The 27,800-nt window shown below is 37.3% G+C and overlaps 1 protein-coding gene across 10 annotated transcripts in view; it reads right to left on the reverse strand.

Annotated features, from left to right (window-relative positions):
* Positions 1-1,071: 1,071 nt before the first annotated feature.
* The window catches only part of RBMS1 (RNA binding motif single stranded interacting protein 1), a 148,450-nt gene continuing 121,721 nt past the window's right edge, over positions 1,072-27,800 (reverse strand). For 3 of the 10 annotated variants that reach the window (XM_027461843.3, XM_038181877.2, XM_072040851.1), the window contains exons 5-14: positions 26,465-26,622; positions 23,249-23,328; positions 14,410-14,516; positions 13,504-13,553; positions 13,318-13,411; positions 10,728-10,778; positions 8,480-8,590; positions 7,730-7,810; positions 6,444-6,528; positions 1,072-3,617 (exon numbers count right to left, since the gene is read on the reverse strand). In XM_027461843.3, the coding sequence (XP_027317644.1) occupies positions 6,451-6,528; positions 7,730-7,810; positions 8,480-8,590; positions 10,728-10,778; positions 13,318-13,411; positions 13,504-13,553; positions 14,410-14,516; positions 23,249-23,328; positions 26,465-26,622 (810 nt within the window). In that variant the 3' untranslated portion in view covers positions 1,072-3,617; positions 6,444-6,450. Of the gene's footprint in view, positions 5,446-6,443; positions 6,529-7,729; positions 7,811-8,479; positions 8,591-10,727; positions 10,779-13,317; positions 13,412-13,503; positions 13,554-14,400; positions 14,517-23,248; positions 23,329-26,464; positions 26,623-27,800 lie in introns of all 10 variants that reach the window. The other 7 variants (XM_027461839.3, XM_027461844.3, XM_021277167.4 and 4 more) reach the window with 4 other exon arrangements.

The following is a 27,800-nucleotide window of genomic DNA, read 5'->3' on the forward strand; positions in this document are numbered from 1 at the left end:
CTTTATTGCCTTAAACTAACGCAAATCACAAGTTTCCTAACCACTAGGTGAGTCTCTTTCACTTGTTCCACTGAAAACACATTTAGTCTCAGTATCTCACATCAGCATCGTGTAGCTGGGAGCCTGGGCTGCACATTGCCTGTAGGGTGACCCCAGCCAACGCATCCAACAGGCTGCCTACCCTATTGCAGGGCTGGTGAAACACTTGGAGTATGTCCAAAATACGGCTGTAATGTAAAATGTGTTCTCTGGGGCAGCACAGCCTGGTGTCAGCAAGCCTCCCTGCTGCCTGCTCAGTGCTGATGGCACTGGGCCTTCACGCCCCTGTTCTCTGCTGTCCAGAGCACCCATGGGTGCCCAAGAGAGAGTCAGACACGAAATGACGTTGTGGACTGTGTGAGTGGTAGATCATTTATTTAGCTGAAGAGACATGCTCATTGATATTTTAGTCTATTTCATTTCCAAGCCTTACTTTGAGCAGGGCAATCCTCTGTCTGATACACAGCATCAGCAGTGGTGATCTTGCCAAAAGGATGATAAAATCAGAGATTACCTTTCGAGAAAAAAGGTCTTAACGATTGCAGCTGGAAGACAGACACTCAGGATGATTTCGAATTCCACTGAAGTATTACTTCTCTCCAGAACGGGGTATTCCAGCCAACTCTGCTACAGTCGGGACAACTGGAACACTTGTAGGCTGCAATTCAATGCCAGGAGCTACCAGAGATCCCCACCTCCACCCTTACTCCCCCAGCACTGGCTTGTATTCACAACTGCAGTGTCCAGCCCTCCCAGTGCAGGCTGAGGAAGAGAACAGCACCATTCTTGCATTCAAATCAGATATATTTGATCATTTATTTTTTGTCTTTCCTGTTTTGTCTGAAAGAGTGAGTGACTTGTAATGTGGATTGAAAGAGTTAAAATCTGATTGTAAAGAATGACAGAGGAGGGAAAAACCCAGACCTTCAAGCACAAAGCAAGGCTGAGCACTTCAAAGTGAAGGTGAAGTCTTTATCATAACCTGTTTGGGTTTTCCCCCAGTAAAGGAACAGCTGAAGGAAAGACAATGCATTTTCGTTTTTTTGGATCTTTTTTATTCAAAAGTTTTCAAAGAAATAAAACAGAAAAAAGCTAACAATCTAATCAAATTTACAGTTCAAAAATGTCTTTTGGCGTTTAACAACAAGTCCTAGGAAACAAAACTACAGAGTTATCTTGAACCGGACAAATAAGTTACCACTGGCAAGTTTGTGGCACTAGTAAAACAAAAATAAAAAATTAACTCTCTTGATCATATAGATATCTCTATGAAAATCTTTTTTTTTTTTTTCAATCTGTACAAAAGGTCTTTCTTCATAAATTAATTTTTTATAATTTAATGGCTGTCTACTATGTGATGTTTAAGTAACTGATTATTTCTTTATGTACAGAGGTTAAATTTCCCAAATCTTACCCAGACAATGAGTATGGCACTTAGTTCAGACATTTCTGGCAGCAGCTCTTCCCTCCCTCTAACACAGCTATCATACTGCAGTTTTAATTAACGCAAAAGTATCAAGTAGTGAGAGATCTAGGCTTGGAAATTCACCAGATACAGGAAAGGTGCTGCAGAAAGTCTGGACTTTGACAAAGCAGTAATATTCCAGGGAGCATAGAACCAATAATACCACAACTTTTTAAAAAAAGAAAAAACAAAAACACATCTCTTATGACTATGTATTTCACTAGAATCTACACTTCTCAGAGCAGCAATTTACTTTTGAAACTATGAAATGTCACCGACATCTATACTCCAATACTCACACAAAATTTAAAAACTAAAAAATACTTGAAAGAAACAACTGCTTAGCCCTAGCTCCCGAGCTAGGATGATTTGGTCTGTGGAAACAGGGAGGGCCAGCAACCTGTCCCAATACAAAAGGAAATAAACTTTGAGGTAGATAACTGATCATATACAGCTGACCAGAGAAGTACACAGTTTTGGAAGACAACTTAATTTATCATTTGATTTAAAACATATGCAATCGTAATAAAGAGCTTTAGTAGCAGTGAATTATCTAATATGTGAAGTACAAATAACTGTGTATTTATGAATCAGGAATTTCATAGTTTCAAAATTGGTTTTCTTTACACTTAACACTTGTAGTGATGATGTAAAGTGTGGCACTGCTTGGATCCAAGTCTTCCTTCATGCTTTTGTGTCCATACATCAATTAAAATTATAAAACCTAAATGCAAATGTACAAAAAAGGCACATTCTCCTAACCGCAAACTGGTCCGGCAAAAATAAAGAGTACAGAAGACGTAATGCTGAGACAAATCAGAATTATTGGTTACTGGCTCTTTGTTCTTTGGTAAAGTTACCTTTTAAAAGTGCCAAGTCTTTTTATTTTTATTTACCTACTATAGAGAGCTAGTACCCAATCAATTATCCTTTACTCACATCTCAGCTTATGTTTGAAAACGAGTCCTTTAGCTTTTGCCATTTTGCTTTAACAGCAACTTTTCTGTTTGCTAAGTCTCAGCATGATCCTCATCCTAAAGCACTATCATTAGTATAAAGGAAGGACAAAAACATTCGGTGAGATCCCCACCCCAAACTCCCTACTCTACCTACGCTAAAACTAGAACATCAAGTTAGTTTTTGAAAAAAGGCAAAAAAAGATTTTACATTGCATCATACAGCAGAGTTCCTAAGTCATTCAAACTACCAGAGGGAACTATTGGCATATGGCCTTACAAACAATTTATCCTATTAAAATTTCCCCAGTCAGAAAATGTGTTTCACACAAAACATTTTTCCCCCTCTTGCATTTCACTACCTTACATATTATGTGAAAAATCATTAAAAACACTTACTACACATTAAAAAAGCCAAATTTTCAGCAATTTTTATTGACTACCTTTAAAAGCCCTATGCTGCTGTTTTACAAGGCATAATAGACCAGCTCATTTGGTCAAAGCATTCTACACCATTAGTTTGGACTACTTACTGAAACAGCTACAGCATCGAAAGATTTAAGGCAAATTGGAATTTATAGAAAAGGATAAGACACTTCACACTACATTAAAAGAAAAACAGAAAGCTAAAAGACCAGACACTATAACTGCAACACAGCACTAAAGCAACACTCACACACTGCAAGCACAGAACATCATCTTAGATGTTTTACTATTTGAAACTTCAGAAAACCCATTTCATACAATTAAAAAAAAAAAAAAAGAAAAAGAAAAAAAGAAAAGGAAAAAAAGGAAACAAAATAAAAATAAACCAAAACACAAATTCTGTCATGCACGTGAATAAGTCTTTGTGGTCATCTGTGCATACCCAGAAATTTGATTTTTTTTTTCTTTTTTGCGTCATAACACTTGATAAAAATTTTTTTTTTTTACTAAAATAAACCTGTTCATGGGAACAGCTACTAGATGAATTTAAGGTTTTTCTTATGCACCTTATAGAACTTATAGCAAAAATAGTTTTAGTTGATTTCATTATAAATAACATTTTCAAGAACCTGTGCAAAACTGTCAATAATTCCTAAAGCACAATTGATCAGTAAAATCCATGATTGTTTCAGCCTTTGCACCCTTCTCCAGGCCAGGTCAACACTGGACATCTGCAACACAGAAAGGTCAGAGCTAGAGCAGAGTTGCGAATTGCATTCATTTTTCTACTGTAGCTGTCTACAAGCTAAATTATTTCCTATTTCAGACAGCTGTGAGCAGACTACGTGAATCTGAGCACAGATCTGAGAAGCAAACACAGGCGGCTCTACAGGTGCTTGTCACTTGCCAGGATACAGCCTTCCAGCGTATTTTCCCCCTTTATCTCTAATACAGATAAGCATGCAGAATGCCCACCGAGGAACTGGAAGGCTGCATTCAAAGCTATCTCCTTTCTTGCTTTGTTAGGGTTGTTTCCTTTTTAACTGACCAAAAGTAGCTGAGTGTGTGAGCATACTGCTGCTGCATCCCGAAGGCTTTTGATCTCTGCAAAAGGAACACAATTTCCTTCTGGTGCAGCCGTAGGGTGGCTAAGCACAAGGTACCGCAGCTAATGCAAAGACAGCTACCGTGCCTGGTAGATAGTTAATATTTAACAGTAATTCAGGGTTCATTAAACTTTAAGGGAGACTTCTCCATTTACTATATTGGCTTATATTGCCAGGTGGGTTTTAAAAAATGCTCAGCTAATGAAAAGTTAAGACAACTTTTGAATTTTTTAAGGCAAGAAAAAGTCTAATTTAAGACAAAGTCAAATTTAAGGTTTGTATATTTGTAGGTGCATATACAATTATAACACACTCCTTTCAAGTCCCTTTGACTATTTTGAGATAGTAGCAGCTTTTTTGAAAAGAAGCTATACAGCTATTAAATGTATCTGGTAAGGGAAAGATGCTGGGTATTTCTGATAGACCGCATCAGCTTGTGTGAATGTGCTAGTTGTCATTTACCACTTATTTATGGCAATATGTATGCTGACTTTCAACAGGGCATTTCCAAAAGTGCTGCGCACGCATTTAGAACGAAGTTTCAATTTGTCAACAGTGAAAAAAACACAACAATTAAGAGACCGCAATGTTCCCTGTATTTAGGGCAAGAAATAACCATCAATTCCCACCCCTTCACCTGTCTGAAAAGTGACAAGTACCAGCATGCTCTAGGGACAGAAATACCAAATGCCATACTCTGAGGCTGAAATCAGTTGAACCATATTAACCTTCCCCACGTGCCCGCTCCCACTGCCACAGTCACTGCACACACAGATTTCCCTGTGCAGATCAACACAGGTAGCAGGACTTCTGAAGAATAAAATACACGGAGGACTGGCTTACAGGAAAAGCCCAGAGCTGCTCACAGAGCTCAGTATGCTACAGAGTCGTCGTTACAGAACGCGTCTCAGATGGCAGCACATCTCATCCTTTCAGGAGACTACGTGCTGCTCCTCCTATGGACCCAGTCTATGGGAAACAGACTGACACGCTGATGGAGAGGCAGGGTGCGGAGATGCTGTGCAGGATTCTGCTTCCCCGTCTACCACAGATCTCTGTTTGTAAGAAGGTTTTACATGCCCACAGGGAAGACTTAAGGCAAAAACAAATAATTCCTTGAAAAGTGGTTAACACCAGCCAATAGCCTTGGCATGGGAAACATGCAGGAGCCATGGTTTTAACGCTAGGAGATGGAGAACGAGAAGAGTCTGTGGCTTTGCTTTCTCCCTGCCCTGGAAGAAAATCAAGGATGTGGGCTTTCTCTAGATGCAGGCATTTGGCCAGACTAAAATAATAAACACAGGTCATATGTTGTGCTATGCAGACTGTGCCATCTGTTGAATGTGCGAAGTTTCCCAATTGGTTCGTTTCTATCTTTACATACTTGAACATATAAGAAGCTCTTATGCCATTAATGGGGATGAGAACAGTGTTGTCAAATAACACAGCTGACCTGCAAAATCAAAGGTGATGGCAAAATGTGTGTACTGTTAGATCAATACATTTTAAAGAGAGTATCACACAATTAGAAAACCCTCGCACATAACTACGTATAGTTTTTGAGTACCTTAGAAATGCCATGAGGGCTTTAAACAAACACTTCTAAGACCACCTCTAGTACATTATCGTAGCTGAATGGAATTTTTCAGTATGAAGTCTTATAAGATTTGATAAAATACTACGTAGTCCAGTTGTGTGATTTGCAAAGCACCCAGAAAAAGATGAGTTAGGAAAGAACTAAATTTCAGAATTCTAAAACATGGAGGATGGAGATGGGGATGGTTACTGCAAACAGTATTTTCAGAATGGCAATCTACAGAAAGCAAAATGCTATATGGAAGGAGTTAGCATAAAACTAGTGAATGGTTAGTAGGGAAAGGCCATGCAAGCAGAAACAAAGGAAACCTGCAGCAGGAAGGTAAATAAATAACTCTGGAATTAAAGCCATACTAGGACTGGATTAAAAATTAATTGACAAAATTCTGGACCAAACTGCTGCTTTATAGAATAAAGGATGAGCAGGGAAGTCTTCAAGAGAACAGGTGAAAGCAAGGATTTCTATCAGATCACTCCCCTGCTTACTCAGTAAGTCAGTTGCAAAGCTGCTTGCAAACCTGATATGTTTTGCATAGTTGTTTTATCACTAATTCACTGTTATTCTTGTAAACAGCATGCTGTATACAAGATGATCAAATTAAAATAGAACACAATCCAGATATGCTATAGAGAAATTATTAAAGTGCTATAACTCATAATTCATCAAGTCACTTCTGGAACTCCTCTTCTTTGCTTCTAATCTGGCCAAATTTGAATTAAATGTCTTGCCCCAAATATTATCAATGTTATTTATAAAATTTATTTCATAAAAAAGAATTTTCATACAGAGTACTGTATGTTATGGAAAAAATATCCTTGAATTCACATCTTTCATGTGACAGGATGAGCCCCTACCTCACAGTTACTTATTTTGTTGATATGTATATGGAGAATGGTCACTGGACGTCTCTACTGTAACCTGCTGTTGACCACTGGCTTCCTGCAAAGGAAGAGGGAGAAAAGACATGAGAAACAAAATCATGTAGCATTACCTGCAATCTGTATCTCCATGCAATTCGTGTAATTAACAGTCTTAAAGTCTAAAACCCCACATTTCCCAAGTGGGGTATTCCAATTCCAAATTTGAATTGTTAACTTCACATTGATTTACATTTAAGTAAATAAGAAAACCAAAATGATCATGCAAACCTTCTATTTCTTTAGCTGCTTTCACATTAAGTTAAAAACCTCCACCTTATAGAAATAAATACATAAGGGGAGCAAATAACTACTGGTATATCTTCTACCTGCCAACATTAAAGAGCATTCTGCCCTCTGTTTTGAGGGGCAGCAGAAGAATGAGATCTACTTACTACATGTATAAACACTATCTCTTTGAGTATCACGGTGTCATTGGCACTAGTTAAGACAAAGAATTCTAGCTGGAACTTTGCACATGAACCCCCAGAGACCAGGGAATTAATTCAGCTGACGTGCTCTGATAGTGTGCAAGCAGCTAATTATTGAAAGTCTTTCTCTGACCCACTCTAGCAGATGAGTAAACCGAACCAAATAAGTTTTAGTGTTTCTCAAAAATACACTGTGAAATTAAACATTTTTCTTATAAACTCTGGAAGAGACTGTCTAGTGCTCACTCTATATAAAAGAGCTGCAGTATGCCTTCTCTAGCTCCTCTGTTAAGAAAATACTGATCCATAAAAAAGAGGAAGGTAAGTCAAAATAGCAGGCAGACTACTGCCTAGCATTTAGTTGTGCTTTCTAGCTGGAGTTGCAGAGGGTTTTCTTTCGTAAATACGAACAGTACCCTGAATCCTAGCGCAAAATTAGGTTTCTTTCCAAAAAATCACAATCAGGGTTTGTTGTTCACTGGAAAACTAAATGGAGATCAAAACTGTCCCCGGCCTTGTTCCTATTGGCAGTTACATTTCACAAGACGCAAAGCTTGGCTGAGCTACAGTCATACAGGAGACCTATCTGCTACAAGTACAAACCATTCTTTGTTATAATACTAATCATTTGAGTTGAGAATAATGACGCTTCATAGTTTTAATATACATTGTATTCATAGTATGTTCACAGTTAAAATGCTTTGATTGGTAATTCTCATTGAGAAAAATAATAATAATAAAAAGAGAGTATATTCATGTCTCCTATTTCTGTTTTTTATAACATATACTGACCTCAACAGGAACCGCTGCTGTCTGGACATGTGTGTATTGGGGTATGTAGGCTCCTTGCATAGCTGTTGTGGCTGGCATGTACTAAAAAGAGACAGTCCATTAAGTTGAGTTGAAATCCAATGTCAATTTAAGAGCATTCAAAATACCTGTCATGACATTATTTAATAGATATTGAAAGTCTCCCTCAAAAATAATGCACGTGAGGAAAACTTTTCTGTCTGAAATCAGCACCTTTTTCAGAGAAGTGAGATATGCTCTTACAAAAACTCAAATTTAGCCTTCAAAGACTAAGCAAAGGATTTTTCTCTCTCAGTTAATCCTTATCATCATCTTTTTTTTTTTTTTTTCTCCTTGTTTTAAATCCTCTCTACTCAGAAAAGAAAGGTCCTACAGTTCAGAGGCTAGACCGCATCTCTTCTTTTGGTCTAGTTTCTGTTGCACCCTTTACATAACTTTCACCAACTCTGATCTTCTGAACAGTAAAAACAACTGTTGGTTCTTTTACATTCCAACTCTGGAGTCACCTCCTGGGTTCTTTTAATTTGCTTTATCTACTTTGTTTACATTATTTCTGACCAGTGAATAGACTGAATAAAAAATGCTGAATCTGATTTGTACATGGAGACAGTTCTTAATGTTTTATTGAATGGTAGAGGATTTTTAAACATGTGAAATGCACACGCATATTTTGATCTACACGCAATATTTTCCACTTGCAAAAGTTCTATTTTGTATTAAATTGCTACATACTGTTCCAGTACTGCCTAATGAAAGATGACTCATCTGCTGTGTCAGAGGGCTTATCATTGATGCAGGCTGTAGTGACATGGTATGGTCCATGGAGGGAGTCAGTACAGCACCCTATTAAAACAGAGAAAGAAATGATTAAGGCAACACTCAGATTTTAATTACATTTTTGATTTGAGTCTAAGTATAAGATACCTTTTCAAGGGGTTATACCACAAATTCTCCTTAGTCCAAGGCACTGACTGACTCAGTACACAGGTCTTGGGCATTCTGATGCACATACGTTTTGTACAGTTCGATAATTGTACTGCAGTGACTTCCTATTGAATGTGCAACTTATACACAGTGCATTTGAGACACCTGCTGAAAACACTCCAAAATTAGTTTAACAACTAAGTTTAACCAGATGTTGACCTTACACTAAAAACTGGCACCGTTACCAGGTACAGATTTGATTAACTAAAGCTTAAAGCTTAAGCTTTAAGAAGAAACTTTTGTCTCATCTTTAGAAATGGGGGCTTTGGAGGAATATCTCTGTTAGGGGAATTCTACCTGCACACATAAGATGTTCTCACACAGGACAGAGCTGCCATACTGAAAGGCAGGTTTCATTAGCACACAAATTTTTAAAGAGGGGTTCAGCAAAGCTGACTGGTTCTTTTGTGAAAATACCAGCTACCAGAATGTCTCTTATCACTCTTGTACTCTTTTGTTAACTCTATAAAGAGTGAATTATAATTTTTAAACACTCAAGATTGCTAAATTTTCAGGGCACGCTTGTAGGGGTTTTAGACTTATCTGAAACGGAAGATTATCAACAGATCTCATTTTACCAATCATGTTCTGCAAAAACACATTTCCAAACACTTTGTATGAGTTGTGCTTGCAGAAGTGTTCATTAAAATTGATGGAAGCTCAAAACTAACAGAAATAATTGTGGTGTACCGAAAGCCAGTATTTAGAATCTGTAACTATTCCTTAAAAAGAAAAAAATAAAAAAAAAGAAACCCCACAGAGTATAGCTGGAAAAACAACCATGTGACCAGTGTAGCTGAAATGAGTCACAGGCACATCAAACACTGAAAGAATTTCCTGTCTGTAGACTGCAGGCTTCTCTGCAAAGCAAATGAGTAAGACAGCACCAGTCTTTGCACAGGCCAAAACTAAAACTTAAGGCAGGAATCTAGATCTTTATTTTCAGCTACAAAATCTCATACTGTGTACCTCTGAAACTGATATATCTTATGGTGTTATAACATATTAACTTGTGTCTTTTACAGTGTAATTTGTAATATTTTTTTAAATGAAAATCTGTGTTGACAGACAAAAGTTAAAACCAGTTGTGCATGTGTTTAACATTCAAACAAACACAAATGCAACAACAATGAAGTGTGTGAGAAGGTGCTCTGGTTCAGTACCACCTTCTCTGCATGCACAAGAAGAAAATGTTCTGCCACAAAGATTTACGTTCCATAGTCTGCATGGAGAGGTTAACTAAAGTCAGGACAACAGTCCTTCTACACCTGGAAACAGACTTGTTTCTTAACTGCAGGAGATATATGAAAGTGCCTGTTCTTATTTGTAATGCTCATATCAACAAGTCTTATAGTTCACAGATAGAATAGTACTCAATTGGCAGATGACATAGATAAGAAGCAAAACATCATGTGAGAGTACAGATTAGAATACCTGACAGTCTGGTATAGATGCCACAACCAAAAGTGTAAGGGGAATAGCATTACTCATGAGTGGTGTAGCCAGAACAGGCTATGCAGGTTTTTTCAACTGAGTGCCTGTGGTGCCATTTATATCGCCACATCCATCTATCTGTCACAAATTATCCAGTCTGAACTACTCTAGAGCTATTCTAATACCTTGAGTCTTCAATTGCAGCTTTTGATTAGTACACACTATGTAAAGCACTGATATCTGCAAAATGTTCTTCATTTTAAAGAAAAAAAATATTTAAAAGTTTCCTCAAGATGTTAACTTGGTAAATCTAATTGTCCTCATCATCTTGATACCCTGAGGCAGCTATCTTTTTTTTTTTTTTTCCTAATAAGATGAGATCCCAGTTCAGGTTAGGATCATCCCTTCTCTCTTCTGTTTTCATCCGTGATTTAATCATCATGATGCAATTGTCAGGACTCTGGAAGTTACTGGGTGGGAGGTGGCCTATTTCTTGTTGTTTAAACTGCATGAAGTATTTACACAATCAGTAACACAACAATGGAGACGCATAAAAACTTACTGGGTGCTGCATTATATATGGTTGAGGCTGCATCCAAGAAGGACTCTGAACCTAGAACAAAATCGGTATTTGTTACTCTATTTAATGAAGACATTGCAGTATTTTATTGCAGCTAACATGTTTTGCCTCAAAAAAAAAAAAAAAAAAAAGATTACCCAAATGCATAAATTGAGGTAGGATGCCCAACTTTGCATAATAAGGTAAATTAAAAGGAGTAAAAGGTACTCTAATAGGTTATATGATTGTCTTAGTTTAAAAGAGCTGGTTGTAACAGCTCTTTGAAAAAATGTGCTGCAAGATAAAGACTAGATAAAAATGCTTCCTCTTCTTGTCCTATAGGTGCCATTTGTGTAGGATAAAGCAGGATTCTGACCCGCACCATGTAGAACGGACTCACCACTGCTGCTAGACATTTAAAACCCCTTAAACTCCTCCATCATCTTCCCCAGTGTCCTGTGAACAGGACAGATAGACAGACCACTTGAAATAACCAAGGGGAGTTGTTTTCTGCAAGACTGAAACATTTCTTCCCCGCTTTTGGCACTGACTTTCAAATCAAAGTAATTTTTTAATTATTATTATTATTTTTCAAGCAGAAAAAGTACAAACAGGAGTTCAAAAATGTAATGGTAAAAAAGAGAAAATACTCGAACCCTCCCTTTCCCCAGGCAAAAGCTTAATGGCAAAAAATACTGGTACAGCCTGACTAAAGCTTTGGCTAATCTACTCCCTCTATGATAGTAACTGGCTTAGTACTGTCATTTGGGTACACAGGAGTTGTAGAAACAAACACTAGCCAAAGTTTTATTAAATTTGTTTACCTTTAATAAGAATAAGTCTAGGAACAGGTTATACCATGCCTCAAAGAAAAAATAAATAAATCATGCTTTCATGATATGTTCTGTTGGGTAGATGACAGAATGCTGCCAGTTTCAGTGGAACAGATCAGTAATGGCGATGTGACTAATGCTTACATTGTGAAATTCTTCTGGCCAGGAACCTCCTTCCTCCCCGCTACAGAATGCCTCAATTTAATTTTCAATTCCTATTACTGTGGCACTTTAAATATCATGACGTTAGTAACTCCATCCACAACCATTTAAGCTCTATGTCATGTATACCGAAACACTGGCAACAACATTTTGGGAAACAATCAGTATTGTGGCCTGCCTGTCTCAATAAGCCCAGGAAAGTGACACTGTACTCCCCAAGAAGCACGTTTCCATGCCAACTTTCAACTTTCACTTAGATTCTGAATATCTGAGAGTCTTATATTGATTCATAATTTATATTTTAATAAAGAACAGCTGCTAATTCCACTGGAATACTTTTCTGGGTAAGAAATTGCTGTAATTTTTAAGATACTTCTGTACAAAGCAGAACGATTCCATATACTGAAAAATACAGTACTGAGAGCAAACATTTTGTTGCTTAAGTCACCAAAAAAATCACACAAAATGAATCCAGCTGCCCTTTATCCCAGAGCACACACCTCCTACATAACTCTGCTCATGCAAGAAGGCATTAGACCTCCAGACTAATATTAGACAATATTCCTCATTGCTCTCACCTAAAATGGGAGAGTACATGGGTATTTCTGCCCAAAAATACTGACAAGATGGCACACAGGTAGAAAACTTAAACAGTGAAATGCCAAAACAGGTGATCATTTGGCTAGCATTTTGATAATTGGCATGTATCATGTAGTAATTACCAATCAGACAGCTGAGACTGCCATGCTAGTTGATTAAATGCAAGTTGTTTGTAAACTGAAGTGTATGATGGCATAAAATTGAGAATTCCTAACTGATTTGCATCAAAGTACAAAAAGTGTTTCATGCCATTTCTCAGCATGTTGAATTGTCTCAGGCCCCCACCCTGTAGTGGGGACCTGAGACAACACATATAAAAACGAGAAGAGAGACCCCTTTTTAGGAAAACTTTGGACTGGGACCTAAGAACTGAAAATGTACATGATTAATATCTTTTGTCCAAAATAAAGTAACTTTTGGTTTAAAAAAAACCCACAACTCTAGACTATTAAATGCTTTACTCCTAATGTAAAAGCACTGAATTTGAATGCTCAATCAATTCAGAACTCTTTTTTAAGTTTCCTTCTCTGATGTTAAGCCTGTTTCTGTAGCTTTCTTAGCCCACCTATGAAATACGATTGCTGGACTTTTTTTTTTTTTGTGCTGAAACAACCTGAAGAAAAGTTCAAAGTCATGGAGAAGTATCTTTGAAGTGAGATTTAACTAAACCAAGAAATGTTTAAATAAAGAATGATTATTTTAAAGCTACATTATTGACATTAAAAGAACATGACCATGATATGCAGAAGTGGCTGCAAACACCTTAGCCATCACCACACAATTCAGAGCCTTTGTTTGGCAGGACAACACACCTGTCATTAAATGGCTGTGCTTCCTGAAACAAACACACCTTTAGTTTTTCAGGCCTTCAGTTTCATGCTGTACAGCATGGAGACCATTAAAATGCAGCATTATTAGAGAATGCAGAAAACCAGATGTATGTAGCAACTGATAAATAAACTCCAGTGAATCATTTCAGCTAAGTTCTAAATACAAACCTGGTATGTGGAAACCGGAGAAGCAATATATGGCGTAATAGATGTTTGAGTGATCATTCTGTTTGCTGTAATACTGTAGGGTGATGGATAAAATCTAGAAAAATATAGAAATATTTATGAAATGCCAGTTTTATGCATTTTTCATAATGCAAACATTTTTTCTTAGTGTGCCAGTATTTAACATACCCATTTTGTAAAGCAGCTGTGGTTGGATCATAAGTGAGTGTCATTCCAGCCTTTAAAAAAAAAGTGGAAAGAAAAAGTTGACATGATCTATTTTGATTGTAAATTAGTTCTCTTAGTCTTTCATTAGCTGTATTATTTTTAACTGAAAATTTCTACAGAGATAGTTTTTTATTGTACAGTTAGGGAAAGGTTAATTGACAGAAGTAATTACAAAGACAGTCAGTGATATTGACTAAAAGTACAAGTTTCCAAGGTCCCAGAGAGAACAAAATGCAATCTATGAAATACCTGGCTTACAGAACATGCATGTGTTTGAGAGGTGGGGCATGAAGATGATTACGTTAGGGTGTTGCCTACAATATATTAACTATAAAAATGAATGGAAAGTGCTGTTTTTCAGAAGACATTTGAATTTGTTGTCTCATACATAAAAGTTGTCTAGGTTTAGTAACCACAGAAAGTTTATGAAAGTATTATCTTGAACATTAAAGATTTTATAAGTTTTGACAAAACCAAAAATTTAATGCACTAGTACACTGTTTTAATTTTAGAAAATGGATATGCATTTCAGATCTTCATTAAAAAAGGGATTATTTACTATATGTAAATGAAGTTGTATTCCAGATAGCTTTACAGGATCTGAAAGATAGTTCAAGTATATTCCTGACCAAGGTGAAGGAAATGTTATTGATTTAGTGTTTCACATTTTGCTTCCTTTTTTTCCCCCCTCTTAAGGAAGGTACATTTAAGTATTTTATAGAGTTGCAAACTGTCAGGCAAGAGTTGCTTGCACATTTTTAATATGCCAAAGTGCCGAGCCAAGAAGTCTCAATGCCTATCATTTCCATAAGTATTCATTATTGTACACCCACACTAGAGCTTGAAGGGAGGACTTACAAGTCTCACCTCGCCTTCTCTGTGCCACGCTCTTCCATTCTGTATATATTTATTCTGATTCTGTCTCTTTTTCTGTCCTCCATCAGCAAACTTGCACAATAAGGGTTCTGCAGGAACTGAAAAGAAAGAAAGAACATTACTTGCAGTGGTATTCACATACAGGTATTCAGTGTTCCAAATGAGGTATGTCTTGCAATTTAAATTTTGAGTATTACAATTAAATAGCACAAATTCTCAATCCAGCATCAATGACTGTTTTGCACGGTGCAAGGATAGCTGCCACACACACACACAGAGCACCTGGAACACCTTATATCTTTGATTTTAAAGTACTGCTCCAAAGCCTATTGGAAAGAAACATGGTCTGTACGTCCTGACTATATCTGTTCTGAGTATTAAGGAGAACTGTAATTTTAATGCTGAGCTTTACCTATCAGGAGGTACATCTAAGAAGGGTGGAGAATAAATCTGGAAAAGGGGCTTTAAAATATTTCCCCCTGACCTTGGAGGTTTCAGTAATGTCCCAAAACTTCAAGTGGCTCTACTCATCCAGAATGACTTGGGAGCTGGCACTGTACCTCTATTTAGTCTGATCTGCTGGACAGCGTGGTACCTTTATCTCCTGCCACCTTGCACTGAAAAAATGCCACAACTTCCCATTCTCCTTTTATCTCCACTCTATAAAGAGCACACAACACAACCAGATATTCTTCAAGATTTTTCTTCTATCTTGTTCTTTGCAAAATGCCATGAAATGGGAGTGCTATATTTTTTCTAAAGTTTTGTCATAACATAATCCTTGCCATGACTTCAACATCAGTGCTGAAATTCAAGCAATCGAAAAGAAAAGTTTGCACAGTGTTCTTCCCCTAGGACTGGCTTAAAGTGCAGAAGTTCCTGCATATCCGTGGCTGAGGCACAGCTCTGCTACAGCCACATCACACCACACCCTCCCTAATCACAGGGTGGAAGCTCTGTTATGACTTGGATATGAACACTTCTCTGCCAATAATTCCTGAGACATGAGCTGTCTAAGCTTTAGTGTGACACTCCTCTTAAGTCGTTCTCTGTTTGGAAACACCTGAATGAGATGAGGTTGGATCTGACAACATGCAAGTGTCCCAGTGCAGAGTAAACACGTGGGGGCTGGGGGATAGCATGTGCAAAAAGGCAACCCAGAGGAAAATGTTAGTGTATCTATATATCATGCAATAAAATGTATTAGTACAACCTTGACCAGTGCTGACATACCCTTCATTCTGCCCGCGTTTAAAAAATATATTGGTTCTTATCTAAGTCAGAATGAGTATTAAAAACCCCAGGGGACTGATAGCCTGGCAAAGAGCACGACTTTAAAACAATTGGCACAAAACTAACACAGCCTGCTGGTTGCCAACTCATCACTGGTTTCAAATGGCATACACAAAATATTAGCTCTGGTTCTACCGGGAAAATTGCTCTTCCTACACGATACATTTTTGACAGCCTTCTCTATAAAAGGTGGATGGACTGGGAGGCAGAACTGGTATGGGTTTGCCTGTCTCATCTCTGGGCTTCACCACACATCCTTCAGAGACGTGTACCGCTGCAACCGGTAGGCTGTTAGTCAACAGTCAAACAACTTTTATCTCTGAGAGGCAGACTTTAGAACATGGCAACTGAATTAACTTAAAATGGATTATTTTACAGAGAATGGTAATTAAAGTCCTACAACCATAAAATATACTAGGGAAAGGTTAGGCTAATGACACTGGAAAAAATGCTGGAGACCTATGAAGGGTAAATGCACATGGAAGTAACAGAAACCCTAAAGCAGGAGACAGAAACCAGACAGCACTGTCTTCAAAATTCTACATTTCTAAGGGGAGTTTTTGCATTACCAGAGCCGAATTTTGTTTTGGGGTTTTCTAGAAAGAGAAGCCTTAGCATATTTGGGGCAGAAAGTTGCTATATCAATATGCTGAAGGACTCACTGATGTTGGTCAGATCACACAGCATTTTAATCCACATGTAGTTCTACTGAAAAATGGAGTTAATCTCAGAAGATATTACTCAGTATGGCTAAGGATGTCAGTTTCTGGTCTGAAATTATTTTGACTCTCTGATTTTACATGGTGAGGGAAAAAATACACCAGAAAGAGAACACTGAGATATACATAGTTAACTACCTTAGATGAAAAAAAGCTATTCCCCAAGCTCAGTATTTGTCTCTGGCTATTTATGAATTATTTCAAACCATCTAGTACTGTGAGAAGCACATGCGACTTCCAAAATACACACTATAAATTTTTGGATAAAGTCAAAAGAAAGTGGCTTGAGAACAGCATATAAAGGCATCAGAAAATAGGGAGGCTTCTAGCCCTGTGATTCTGTATTATAGCACTCACAGGTAGTAAATACTTTATTTAAAGCCACATTATGCCTTCATTAAAAGTCCCCATGGTGAGCTGTCCAAAACTCTTCTGAAATGGTTATTTGGGCTTATATTTCCAATCACTGTCTAAAGATAAAGATCATTTATTTTGAAAGTCTGAGCAAATCTGTTCAAGTGTTTGAATAAAAAGTTCATAAAATCTTATTTTAATAATAAATATTACTTTTTCGTCATTAGGTGACTGAAAACAACTTAATTTTAAATGATGAAACATTTGTGTCTTGGAAGCACTCCCTGACAAGTTTAAAAAGAGAGAAAAAAATGAAGAAAAATGATCCGCATCTGTTGGACTGTGCATATGTAATATCCAGCCATGGAAAGAAAAAAGAAAAAAAAAGGAAAAAAAAACAATAAAAAAATAAATAAATCAATTTATGATGTGCCAGAAGTTTGCTATCCATCTTATTGAATGTAGATCTGGTTATGTGAATCCTTGTGTTTTTGACCTTCCAGCTTCTTTGCTCCTAACTGTGTCCATAAACGAAGCCAAATGCTATGAAAGTTCCAGTTTGTACTTAAAAAAAAAAAAATAAAAAAAAAAAATAAAAAAAAAAAACAGCCAACTGTCTATTTAATACTACCAACTGCTGTGAGAGTGCTGTATAGCCCTCACCTTCCCTGACTCCAGTTCAAGATCTGAATGCTGATGGGAAGGATTGTTGCAATGGAAAGCCAAACTACAGCTTTTGGCTGCTCTTCCATACTTGTGACCTAAGCACCACCTACGTTCACTTCTTCAGGAACACAATGACTGATGGTCATCAGAGGGAGATTCATGCAAAAGAAAAAAAACTTCATAGGAGCTGAGTCTGGTCTGTTGATCCCCCTCCCACAGAACAATGATCACAGCCCTTAGTCTCTTCAGAAATTTTTCTTCAGCTTAGCTTCCCTCCTGTTTGTTGTAAGATATGTAAGTTACTCTCTCTCAAACACATACAAACATGAATATATTAGATATATACAAACTAAAAGCTCCAGCAAGTCCTACAGACCAGTCAAACAATCTTTTTTTTTTGTGGTTCAGGAAGGAAGGGAGAGTCATTTTTATTGTTTAATTGTTGGGAAGCGTGCAGGCCCAGCAATGAAGGCAGCCATTAATCACGCAGTGATTTGTCTGTATGTGCACGACAGAGGCACAGTATAAATATTCGGAGCTGCATGCATGGCTAAGAGATGGCTGATTTAAAAGGCTACAACTTACAATGGATTTATGCTTCCACAGCTGAGACGCTATGTGTAAAATGCCCACTCTGCTGACACTTAATGAAAACCAACAGACACCCTCTGTAGTATGGAGATGTCTGATGAGCTACTGCCACAGAGACTGTCTGTAACTGCACTTCTCAGTGCTTTAACAGCAGCCCAGGGCTTCAAAATCTGGCCCGGGAAAGTGCTGGGCAGCTCTCCCTGCCCTGAATCACCCTCTTCTAGGACTAATGTCTTAACAGAAGAAAGATGTGAGCGTAATATTAGAGAGTAAATACTTCCCTGTCACACACATGTTGTGCACATATGTACATTAGAATTCAGTCTTCATCTGCTCAGCGTCTACCCAAATACACACTGGGTGATATGATGAAACACAAGAACAAGATTGATGTTCTTGTATTGGACTTCATGTTTGCACTCTTGACTTTAGACGGCTAATTTTAATGACACTTCACTAAGTTCTCCTCTTAGATACAAAAAAAAAAAAAAAGCAACAAAAGCTTTAAAATACTATTCCTTTATTCAGTTTTCTGCTAACCTACATCTTTTAGAAACTTTCACTGCATATTTTCTAGTGACAAAGCATATGAGACTAATGAATTCTAACAGCACTTTAATGATGCAGCAAGCCTGTACAGCTAGAAACATTTGCCAAAAGCTGTGGGAATTAAAAAAAAGAAGTTGTGCAAACCAAGATCTCAAATATCAGTAGCTTTGTATGTTTAAAGAGAAACAAAGTATATGCTCCTCACACCATCCTAATCTTTACTGAAATGCAGTGTTCAGGGTTACATTTCTTTGATAATTTACACAATATTTAATAATTTGTCAAAGGGTTACATTTTGAGTGTTTTTAAGCAGCATTTTTCTTTTCCTTTCCCAATGTTGCTCCTTAAAACTAATTATGAACTATGAGAACTAGAGCAGTAAAAGCTTCTAATCCTTGATCCAATGGGTAAAATCTTGGCGGCTGCCTTCAGTGTATCAATCAGGACTAACGCCAGCACTGTGACCTCTCGATACCCTTTAGCAGTCGTTTTCAGACTGTGGTTCATGGACTATTTCTAAAGGGTATGTGGAAGACAACTAAGAAATGGCAGTTTATGGTCAAGTGGCTGGAAGTCACTATACAGATCTGCAGTGTTGGATACTTTTTAAAGGTAAGCATGTAAGATAACTGCTTCAAGGCTCCATTTTCATTCCTCTCCTGCACTAGGCAGACATTGAAGATCAGAACCATTTCAAGCAGTGATGCCTACCACACGTGCTGCAACTCCCCCTAACCTATGTCAAGAGCACTGGTGGGTGTAGGGCTCTCGCACTTGTCTACAGTTTTCTCCTTGAAACAAAACTGAAGTGATCAATATCTTCACTCTAAGTGGGAAGAGGAGAGTGGGTCACTGATAATCTGTGACCTTTGGGTCATCACCATAACCCACCATTCCTGAAGCCAAAGAAAAAATACTATGGGTTGCTCAGCAAAATGCTCTCTGCCTTTCTTCCATTAAAACAAAAATATCATGTATGTTATTCTTCAGTAAAAGAGGTATGAAAGATTCTAACAAACATAAAAGTTTTGTAGCTTTTCCCTTTATAATGAAAAAAATGCTAAGGGAGACAAATACACTCAGCCTTAAATACCTTGGTGTATTCTTATGCATTCTACAACACAACTGCTTTCTGTAATTATTTATACAATTATTCTCATGTATCATCATGCAGCTACATGTTGCTGTGATAGGGAGGGGAGGCCTTTCATGATTTTGCCCAGCAGATCATTTCTGCAATTGCTTTGGGTCCAGCACAAAACAAGAAGATAGTAAATCTTAAATATGTATTTTTAGTGAGGGAGGCTAAGCATGTTGCCTCTGTTGTCACTACTCTTCTTCTATGTCCTGGCTCCTTACACTAGTTTAGTCTCTCTTTCCCCCGATTCACCTCATGAAATTCATGATTCACTGGGCAACAGAAAAGTTTAAATATCACAAAGAAAACAATAATTCTTTATGGACAAAAGCAGAACTAAATGCAGAAGTTATTTCAAGATTATAGAAATAGCGTAATAAATGTTCAGTTGAAAAGGGTGTGCAATACAAAAGCAAAGTCCTGAGAGAAATGGACAAAATGTAATAGCCCATAAAACAGAAAAAGATATTAAAATAACTTGCATAACAAAAGTACAAACCCCAGACTAGAACGAGCAGTGAAACTAATACACCACTCCTAAGAGTTGCAGGATCATACCAACTTGCAGTGCATTTGAAATTGTTCTCTGAGCTAACCTTCCTTCTTCTGGATTGAAGGCAAAAGAGGACACACTAAATACTGAATATATTTCATGAAGCTAGTATGAAGCAGGGAAATAAAATCTTAGTAGCTTGTTGCATCTGGGTCCAGCTTGATTAACACTATCAATGCTCAGTGTGAGGCACATGTCACTAAAAAGTCTACAACCGATGCATTTGCAGACCCCTTGTACTACCCTCGGCCCTCTCAGACTCACAGAAGAGTTTCTGTTCTGTATTCCTGTGTTTCCTACAACTGTGTTTAACCCACTCTACTATTTAAACCCAAACTTAGTTAAAATAACAAAGCTGCATTATGAAAGCATGTTTTTGTTAAACAGATGTTCTTCCTCCCACACCTATTTCATTACAGGCCCTTCTCTCCTACCCTCCTCATCCTGATAGCAGTGTTTTTATAGCCAGCTCCCTTTGCTGATTTTAGCCAAGTTTCTAGGACACAATGTTTTAATTTAAACATAGTTCCAGTTCTACGATTTTATTTTGGATGTATTTGATCTTGATGCTCTATAACCCCCAAAGATGCTAATCTGTTTCAAAACATTTTCTTAGCGTTTGTTTGTGCAAGAGCTTTCCCACTGCGTCCCCCTTCTCTGTGCAGGTAGTCTAAGACCACAGCAGCCCCATGACTCTGCCCCACTTTTGGCAGACTGCAGCCTATTATCATCGTGTGCAAGCTGCACCCTCCTATAAGCCTGCATTATTGGACACACGCCTGCTATGTGGTGAGGAACTGTGGGACGAAATTGAACACCATAAAAATCAAAGGAGCAACACAACTTCACAGCACCAGCATGGAAAAGTACAGCTGGGGCTATAACCTGTGCAACAAAACTGAGGATCTTTAACAAACACGGTTCGCATGACTCCTTTATACACCTACTCATCTGTAGCATTTTTCAGCATCATGGATTGTACGACTCATCTCACTTAACTGACTTTCAGACATTTGGAGTTATTTCATTCTGAGCCACTCATCTAGATACTCTTTGTGGCCATGAAGACAGCTGACAGCACATACATCAGTCTCTGGAGATGTGTGCTTCTTTACATGTTTTAGACAAAGAGCCCTAGTGACTACGCTGCTGTGGGCAAGTCAGCACCACAGGTTAAAGTCCAGGAGGTGGATTACATCCTGAGACCCCTCTTCAGTCTTACTTTTCTGACAACTGCCAATTCTGTACAGATTTTTAATCTCTTTCTTTTTCTCTCTATCCGTGCAAATTAATTACACTTTCCTGGTAAACATTTTCATCCACACTCTGCAGAAACCATTCTTATAACTCTGTGCAGCAGCTTCAACCTGATAATAAAAGGGTGCAAGTCCAGCTTCAGCAGCAGCCCACCAGGGACAATGATTAACAATGATACGCCTGATGGCTCATTCCCTGAGAACAGCGTAATGCAAGTGAGAATAAGAATGAGCAAACTAAAAAGCACTAATAGAAGGTTCTCTTACAGCTTTTTACTGTCTCTAATTGAATAGAAAGCCCTATATGTTAATTTGAACTCTCGGTTTCTCCATACTTTTTACTCTTAATTATGTCCAAGCCATAGCAGCACTGTAAAACTAATCATGGAGGGTGGATCAGAGCACAGTCAGCGTTCAGTGAAAATCATTCCATGATCTCCTTGCCCCTAAAGGGATTTTCCGTCTCATAAAACACAGATTGCTAAATATCTGAAATAGAAAAATAAATGTTACAAGCCCTACGTATAACAAAATTTCAACAAAATAATTGTAGCCTCAGCAATCAATCCCAGTGCAAAGGGTCCACAAAAGCCAGTGAAGTCAAAGCCCTGCATTAGATTAGTGCTGGTGAAGGGAGTGGTTTCCTGCGCTCTGAAGCAGCCTGCCATCCCTACCGCAGCACAGACTGCCTCAAACTGGAGTAATCTTTCAGGGATGAAGCATGTATGCATTTTTACTAAACAAGCTACATTCTTTTCTGCCTGCTGATGGCTGCTTTCCTCTTTTTCCGTGTCAAGGTCTGGCTCTGGAGAACGTTTCACCAGCGGGATAAAGGTGGCTTCAAGCAACCACATCAGCAACGTAATTTGTAAAATTCCCACTTGGGATCTGCAATAAAATGGCTACCAAAAGCAGTCTGGAATGTCAAGCATGTATTCTTTCCTCTTTTATTGTCCTGTTCTCTTTCTATTTTACTCTGCTGCTCTGAATTTCCTTTCTTCATTTTAAGTGTTTATGGAATGTACATTTACTCTCTTAGAAAGAGTGCTGACAAAACAGGCACAGGGGAACGTGGCATGACAAAAAAAAAAAATCACACTACATAGTTTCTCTGCATTTTGCCTTGCACGATATTTCTAGAACCATTCTTCTTGCTGATCTCCTTTCATCTTCCTGAAGAACCTCAAAGCCTGCATTGACTTGAGAGTAAAATCTCCCCATGAATGAAAATGTCTATCATAAATGCACTGCTGCAGAAATCTAATTTTTTTGATCAAATCTTTTTACAAAATTACTTCGGAAAAATCATCAACAGATGGCAAAAGTAGTCCATTCTTTTGCCTCTTTGACAAGATAAATTGTAGACGATCAGCCAAACTCAGTTCTGATACACATACAACACATACTTGTCTCCTGACTTCAACTGGGATTATGTGGTGTGTAAATTTGTGTACAGTTGGCTCAAGGCATCTTAGCTGGTTGTCTTATCTACTAGGAGAGAACGGTACTAGATGCCTAGAATATTTTTGGAGTAGGAAAGTGATATACCATGTTCCAAGTGAGCAAGCATTACAGTCACCTAACATGAAAATTTAATTTTAATAAGCCTGCCTCTGAATGAGAAACCAGATACAACAATTGGCCTAGCTGGCTCCCACTATGTAAGCAGTAACCCATTCATTCATCTTGTTAGAAATATATGCAACATACCAGAAACTCCTGCTGGTGTCTTTATGAATTTTCCATTAAAATGAGCAATCACTGCTTCACATTTTTCTGTTGATTCCATCCTAAGAAAAATAAAAGAAGAATAATTTACATAAATTAAATACTCATCCAGATTCCCACATTTCTGCCTTTTTAAGTATACTTCTTTCTTTTTCTTGCTTCACTTTTGTGGCTTGTTTTCCTGCATGAGAGAAACAATGTTCTCTGAGAATACACAGATTCAGAAAGGTAAAACTGAACTCAGTTAACTTTTTAAGCGGTATAATGCCAAAGTTAATGCCAAACTTCAAATATAATACTCTTATTTATTTAGAGATTACATAAAACATGGACAGCTGTAGTACTTTTTCTGTCTTGAGGAAAGGAGATCAATACACATTCATAACTGAATTCTAAGTGTCCATGATGAATACAACAAATGTTAATGCCATTATTGATAGAGGATACTGAAGTGTCTGTACAGTTTAAGAGAACAAAACTGAAATATAAACATGCCTGACTGCATGAACCAAACTGCCTTTGCAGCTTTTAGTTTATACTCATCATTACAACTAAATGACGTACCTGTCCCTAATTTAATCATCGTTACCTTCCAAACAGGACCAATAACATAACAGCTGTGGCTGCTACTAAGAATTTATCCAACATCCTGAACAGGTTAGTGCACTTCTGTTGTCAAAACTAGCCTTAATGGCCTGGGTGGACTACTGGTGAGGTACTGCTAGACCGGGAGTGGCTCCACAGGTTGCAGCTACATCCTTGCATTGCAATGTAGATGTGTCGGTCCTAACTACCAGCTTGGACTAAATTGGAACAGATGACTGAGACGTGCAAGGAAAACAAAACATATTTTAATAGAAGAATATATTTTGCAGCTGTCTGCAAGATTACGTTTGGTATTTAACAGGGATTTTCTTTTCATTTGCTCACTGAGTTCTGTAATGCAGATCCACAAATTATGCCCAATGACCTCAGCAGCAAAGAAGCAGTGCTAGAAGTTAGTAAGTCCTAGCACTTTTGAATTCTGATTGCCTTTCTGCATGGACCCATGAAATGTAGTCACAGACAACAACTAAAATCATCAAAATGCCAGACTAAACAAAAAGTTTTCTTTATGGTTTCAAAACCACCTTCTAGACAATTTACAGAAGTTCTGAATTGTTGGATCTGAATCAAAGAAATCTATTTTTTTTTCTCATATGAAACGAACAATATAACTTAGTTTCAAAGTCAAGCCTGGACTTGATAAAATATATTATCCTTTATTAACTTAGTAAAATGCTCCCAAAGGCAAGAAATGAAAATCTTTATTTAATGTCTACATATTTCTCTATGCAATTTTAATATTTATGTAATAATGTTCCAATATCTACCTTGCAGAAAGGACGAAATTTTGAGTAGGTATCACACTAACAACTTATTCTGTAAATTATGTATAATGTATGTAGGTGTGTATCTATAAATAAATAAACATATATAAAACATTAATGCATTTGTATATATAAAACATACAATGCATAATAAAGAACCTACTGATAAAAAACTAATCTTTCCTAACACTTTCAGTACAGGTAACATTTTGGATACAAACAAGTCTTTTGGACTTCTACATAAAATTTTAAAAATCTTCTGACCATATTAGAATAAAAGCATTCCTGAAATACCACTGTCGACACAAGGTAGAGTTAATAGGAAAGTTTAGAGAGAAAAGACTGTATAAATTCATAAAACCTGCTAGAATGTTACTGGATTCTGTCCGTGGATTCATAATACCAAGAAGTGAATGCTGTATTTAGCAAGTACCACTATTTTCAAAATTAGTAAATACAACTTTTGGATACATACTTTGTACATCATCCAAAATCATGTATGCATGTTTTACATATCGTTGTACTGAGTTCATATTCAAACACATGCATATGCTTATATGAAAAATTGCCAAATTAAATGTACACAAGAAGTATTAGAAACACTTACTGATTTATTTCAAGGGGACAGGAAAAAAATAGGTAGGAACCACTATTAAATAAAGGAGTATCATCCCACTCTTTGTAATTTTATTCTTTTGTTGTTTCTTCTTGAAAACGGACACTTTTACAAGCAAATACATCATTTTGAGGGGGGGAGGGGAATCACAGTCTTGTGAATTACCTATAGCCAACTCACAGGGATACTATTCCCTAAAAATTTTGGTTTCATCAGGAGATATAATTTCTACAGTTCCTTTCTGTGCAGTAATTATAGACTTTGCTATTTGTTCAAATAAAGAGCTATTGTAATATTTGCTAAACTTGTGAATTATTGGAATTTGACCGTTGACTGAAATTTCACAACATATTTTTGAGAATCCCAGTTCTTTGCTCAAAGCGTGCTCCTATTTTTGATAATGTAAAAATCCAATCTAAACACTCTAAATATAATTGCCATACTGGGTTTAAGTATGACTTAATCAGAGATGTAAAAATACCAGAAAGATACAGAGAAGGCTTCAATGAAAAGACCCTGCAAGAAATTACCTTTTAACCACATAAAAGGTAGACACACATGAACAGAACATTTGGGAGGTATCTACTCATTTACTGAAAATATTTATTCTTGTTGATTTAGGAGGCATAATTGACTGAGCTGCCAAACGTTTTAAGGTGAGATTTACAGTAAATGAATATTTTGTTTCCCAAATGACAACTTTAATGGGCCAGAAAATTCAAAGGACTGACATTCAAAGAGTGATGACAAGTGGATTTTCTCAGAGGAAGTAATGAAGAAGAAATTGGGGGGGGTAGAGGGGGAGAAAGGGCTGTCCTTCCTTATGGTCTCTGTCTGGAATTCAGGCCTCAAAAGCCAGAAATGTCACAGCAGAAATTTCTGCGAAGCCCTGCATAACCCCTGCGTCAGGGACAGAGGAGAAAGGAGAAGTACAAGGAAGATAAGGAAGTGGTAAAGAGTGAATTCTTATTCTAGATAGTTGTCCAGTAAGAACAACAGATGCAGATTTAACCATATAAGCAAGATGAGACACAGCCATATTTGCTTAAGCATAGGATAAATTAACAAAGCCCAGCTCATATATCTGTCTAGATATCCCTTTTCTTTAAAAGTATGATCATTTTTTACAACCTCTGCCATTTTCCTCCTATTCTGGTCTCTTCAATTAACAAAGGAAAAATGCATCCAGCATGGCTAAGGACACTGAAGTACCTGGCAAAGCCAACACCACGGCTTGTCCCACTCGAGTCACGCAATATCCTTGTAGAGATAACCTGCCCAAACGGTTTAAGCATGTTCTCAAGCTCCTGCTCATCCATTGAAAGCGGCAAATTGGAAATGTATAAGTTAGTTGGATCCTGTTCTTGTTGCTGAAACAGAATTAAAAACAAGTGTTATTGTCCTAGCAATGGGCAAGACATTTTGAACACAAAATATAAGAACCATTACATGTAAATACTGCTACAGTTTTACTTCTCAGGCGACTTTTCCCTTGCATTAGCAATATCCATGTTTGGTCACTGTACATAGCACTCCTAAGGGAAGTTCCCCTTCTCCTGGTATTATATACTGCTGGCAAGGACAGTTTTTAAAGTGGAGACAAAGGTGAATTATTGACCAGTTTATCATATGTATTACAACTTAATATTTCAGATTGTTTTTTTTGAAAGAAGCAGCAGCAAAAGCAACAAAAAGGAAGAAATGAAATGAAATACAACACTGGTGGAAAGAATTAAAAACAAAACAAAAAGCTAGATGTAAACTAAATCCAGAAAAGATTAGAATAAGAAAATGAGAATAATATGGGGAAACAAGAAGATAATGAATTTTAAACTATGTACATTGATAAAGTATTACCATAAGAATTGGATGAGGTACACAAAAGTGAATGGGACACTTGTTCTCTCCCACTGACAAACATTTCTGAGTTTTCATCATACTTTTGCATTATGCATTGAAACAATACAAAAGCATTCCTTTTTTTTTTTTTTTCTAGAGACAGATAAAATAACAGAAAAAAAGAGGACAACCAGTAGATGAGTGATGAGGGCTTGTATTAGATATAGAAGACAAATGTAGTCACATCTTTGCAATCCTGCTGACCTTACGGCTATCTACTTTTTGTGATCTATGTACATAGCAAGAAATTCCATCTTAATCAAAGAAACATTTCTGCTGAAATCGATCGTTTCCAGTTTGTCTACAGATTCTCCAGCTGTGGTTAAGGAGGCATCTCTTGCATCTCTCTCATGCTGCCGATTGCTGGCCATGCTCTGTGATGAAATAAATTCTTGATCTACACAGATCTATATGATTTGGCCCTTACAGTTGTGTAAAACCTTGATGATGTCATTGTGGCTTCCTGTATAGATGTGTGTGTCTGCAGCATGTAGAATACTCAGAACTTCTCTGGCATTAGGAATGGCGTGACATGAAAGAAATATCATTTTATTGGCATAGGCCTCAGCATATTTTTGTTCGGTGCAAGAGGGCTAACTTAACAGTACTGTTGGTAACTTATTGTATAATTAATTTATTTTCTATCCTG

Source organism: Anas platyrhynchos, chromosome 7 (genome assembly GCF_047663525.1).
Source record: "Anas platyrhynchos isolate ZD024472 breed Pekin duck chromosome 7, IASCAAS_PekinDuck_T2T, whole genome shotgun sequence".
Lineage (NCBI taxonomy): Eukaryota > Metazoa > Chordata > Aves > Anseriformes > Anatidae > Anas > Anas platyrhynchos.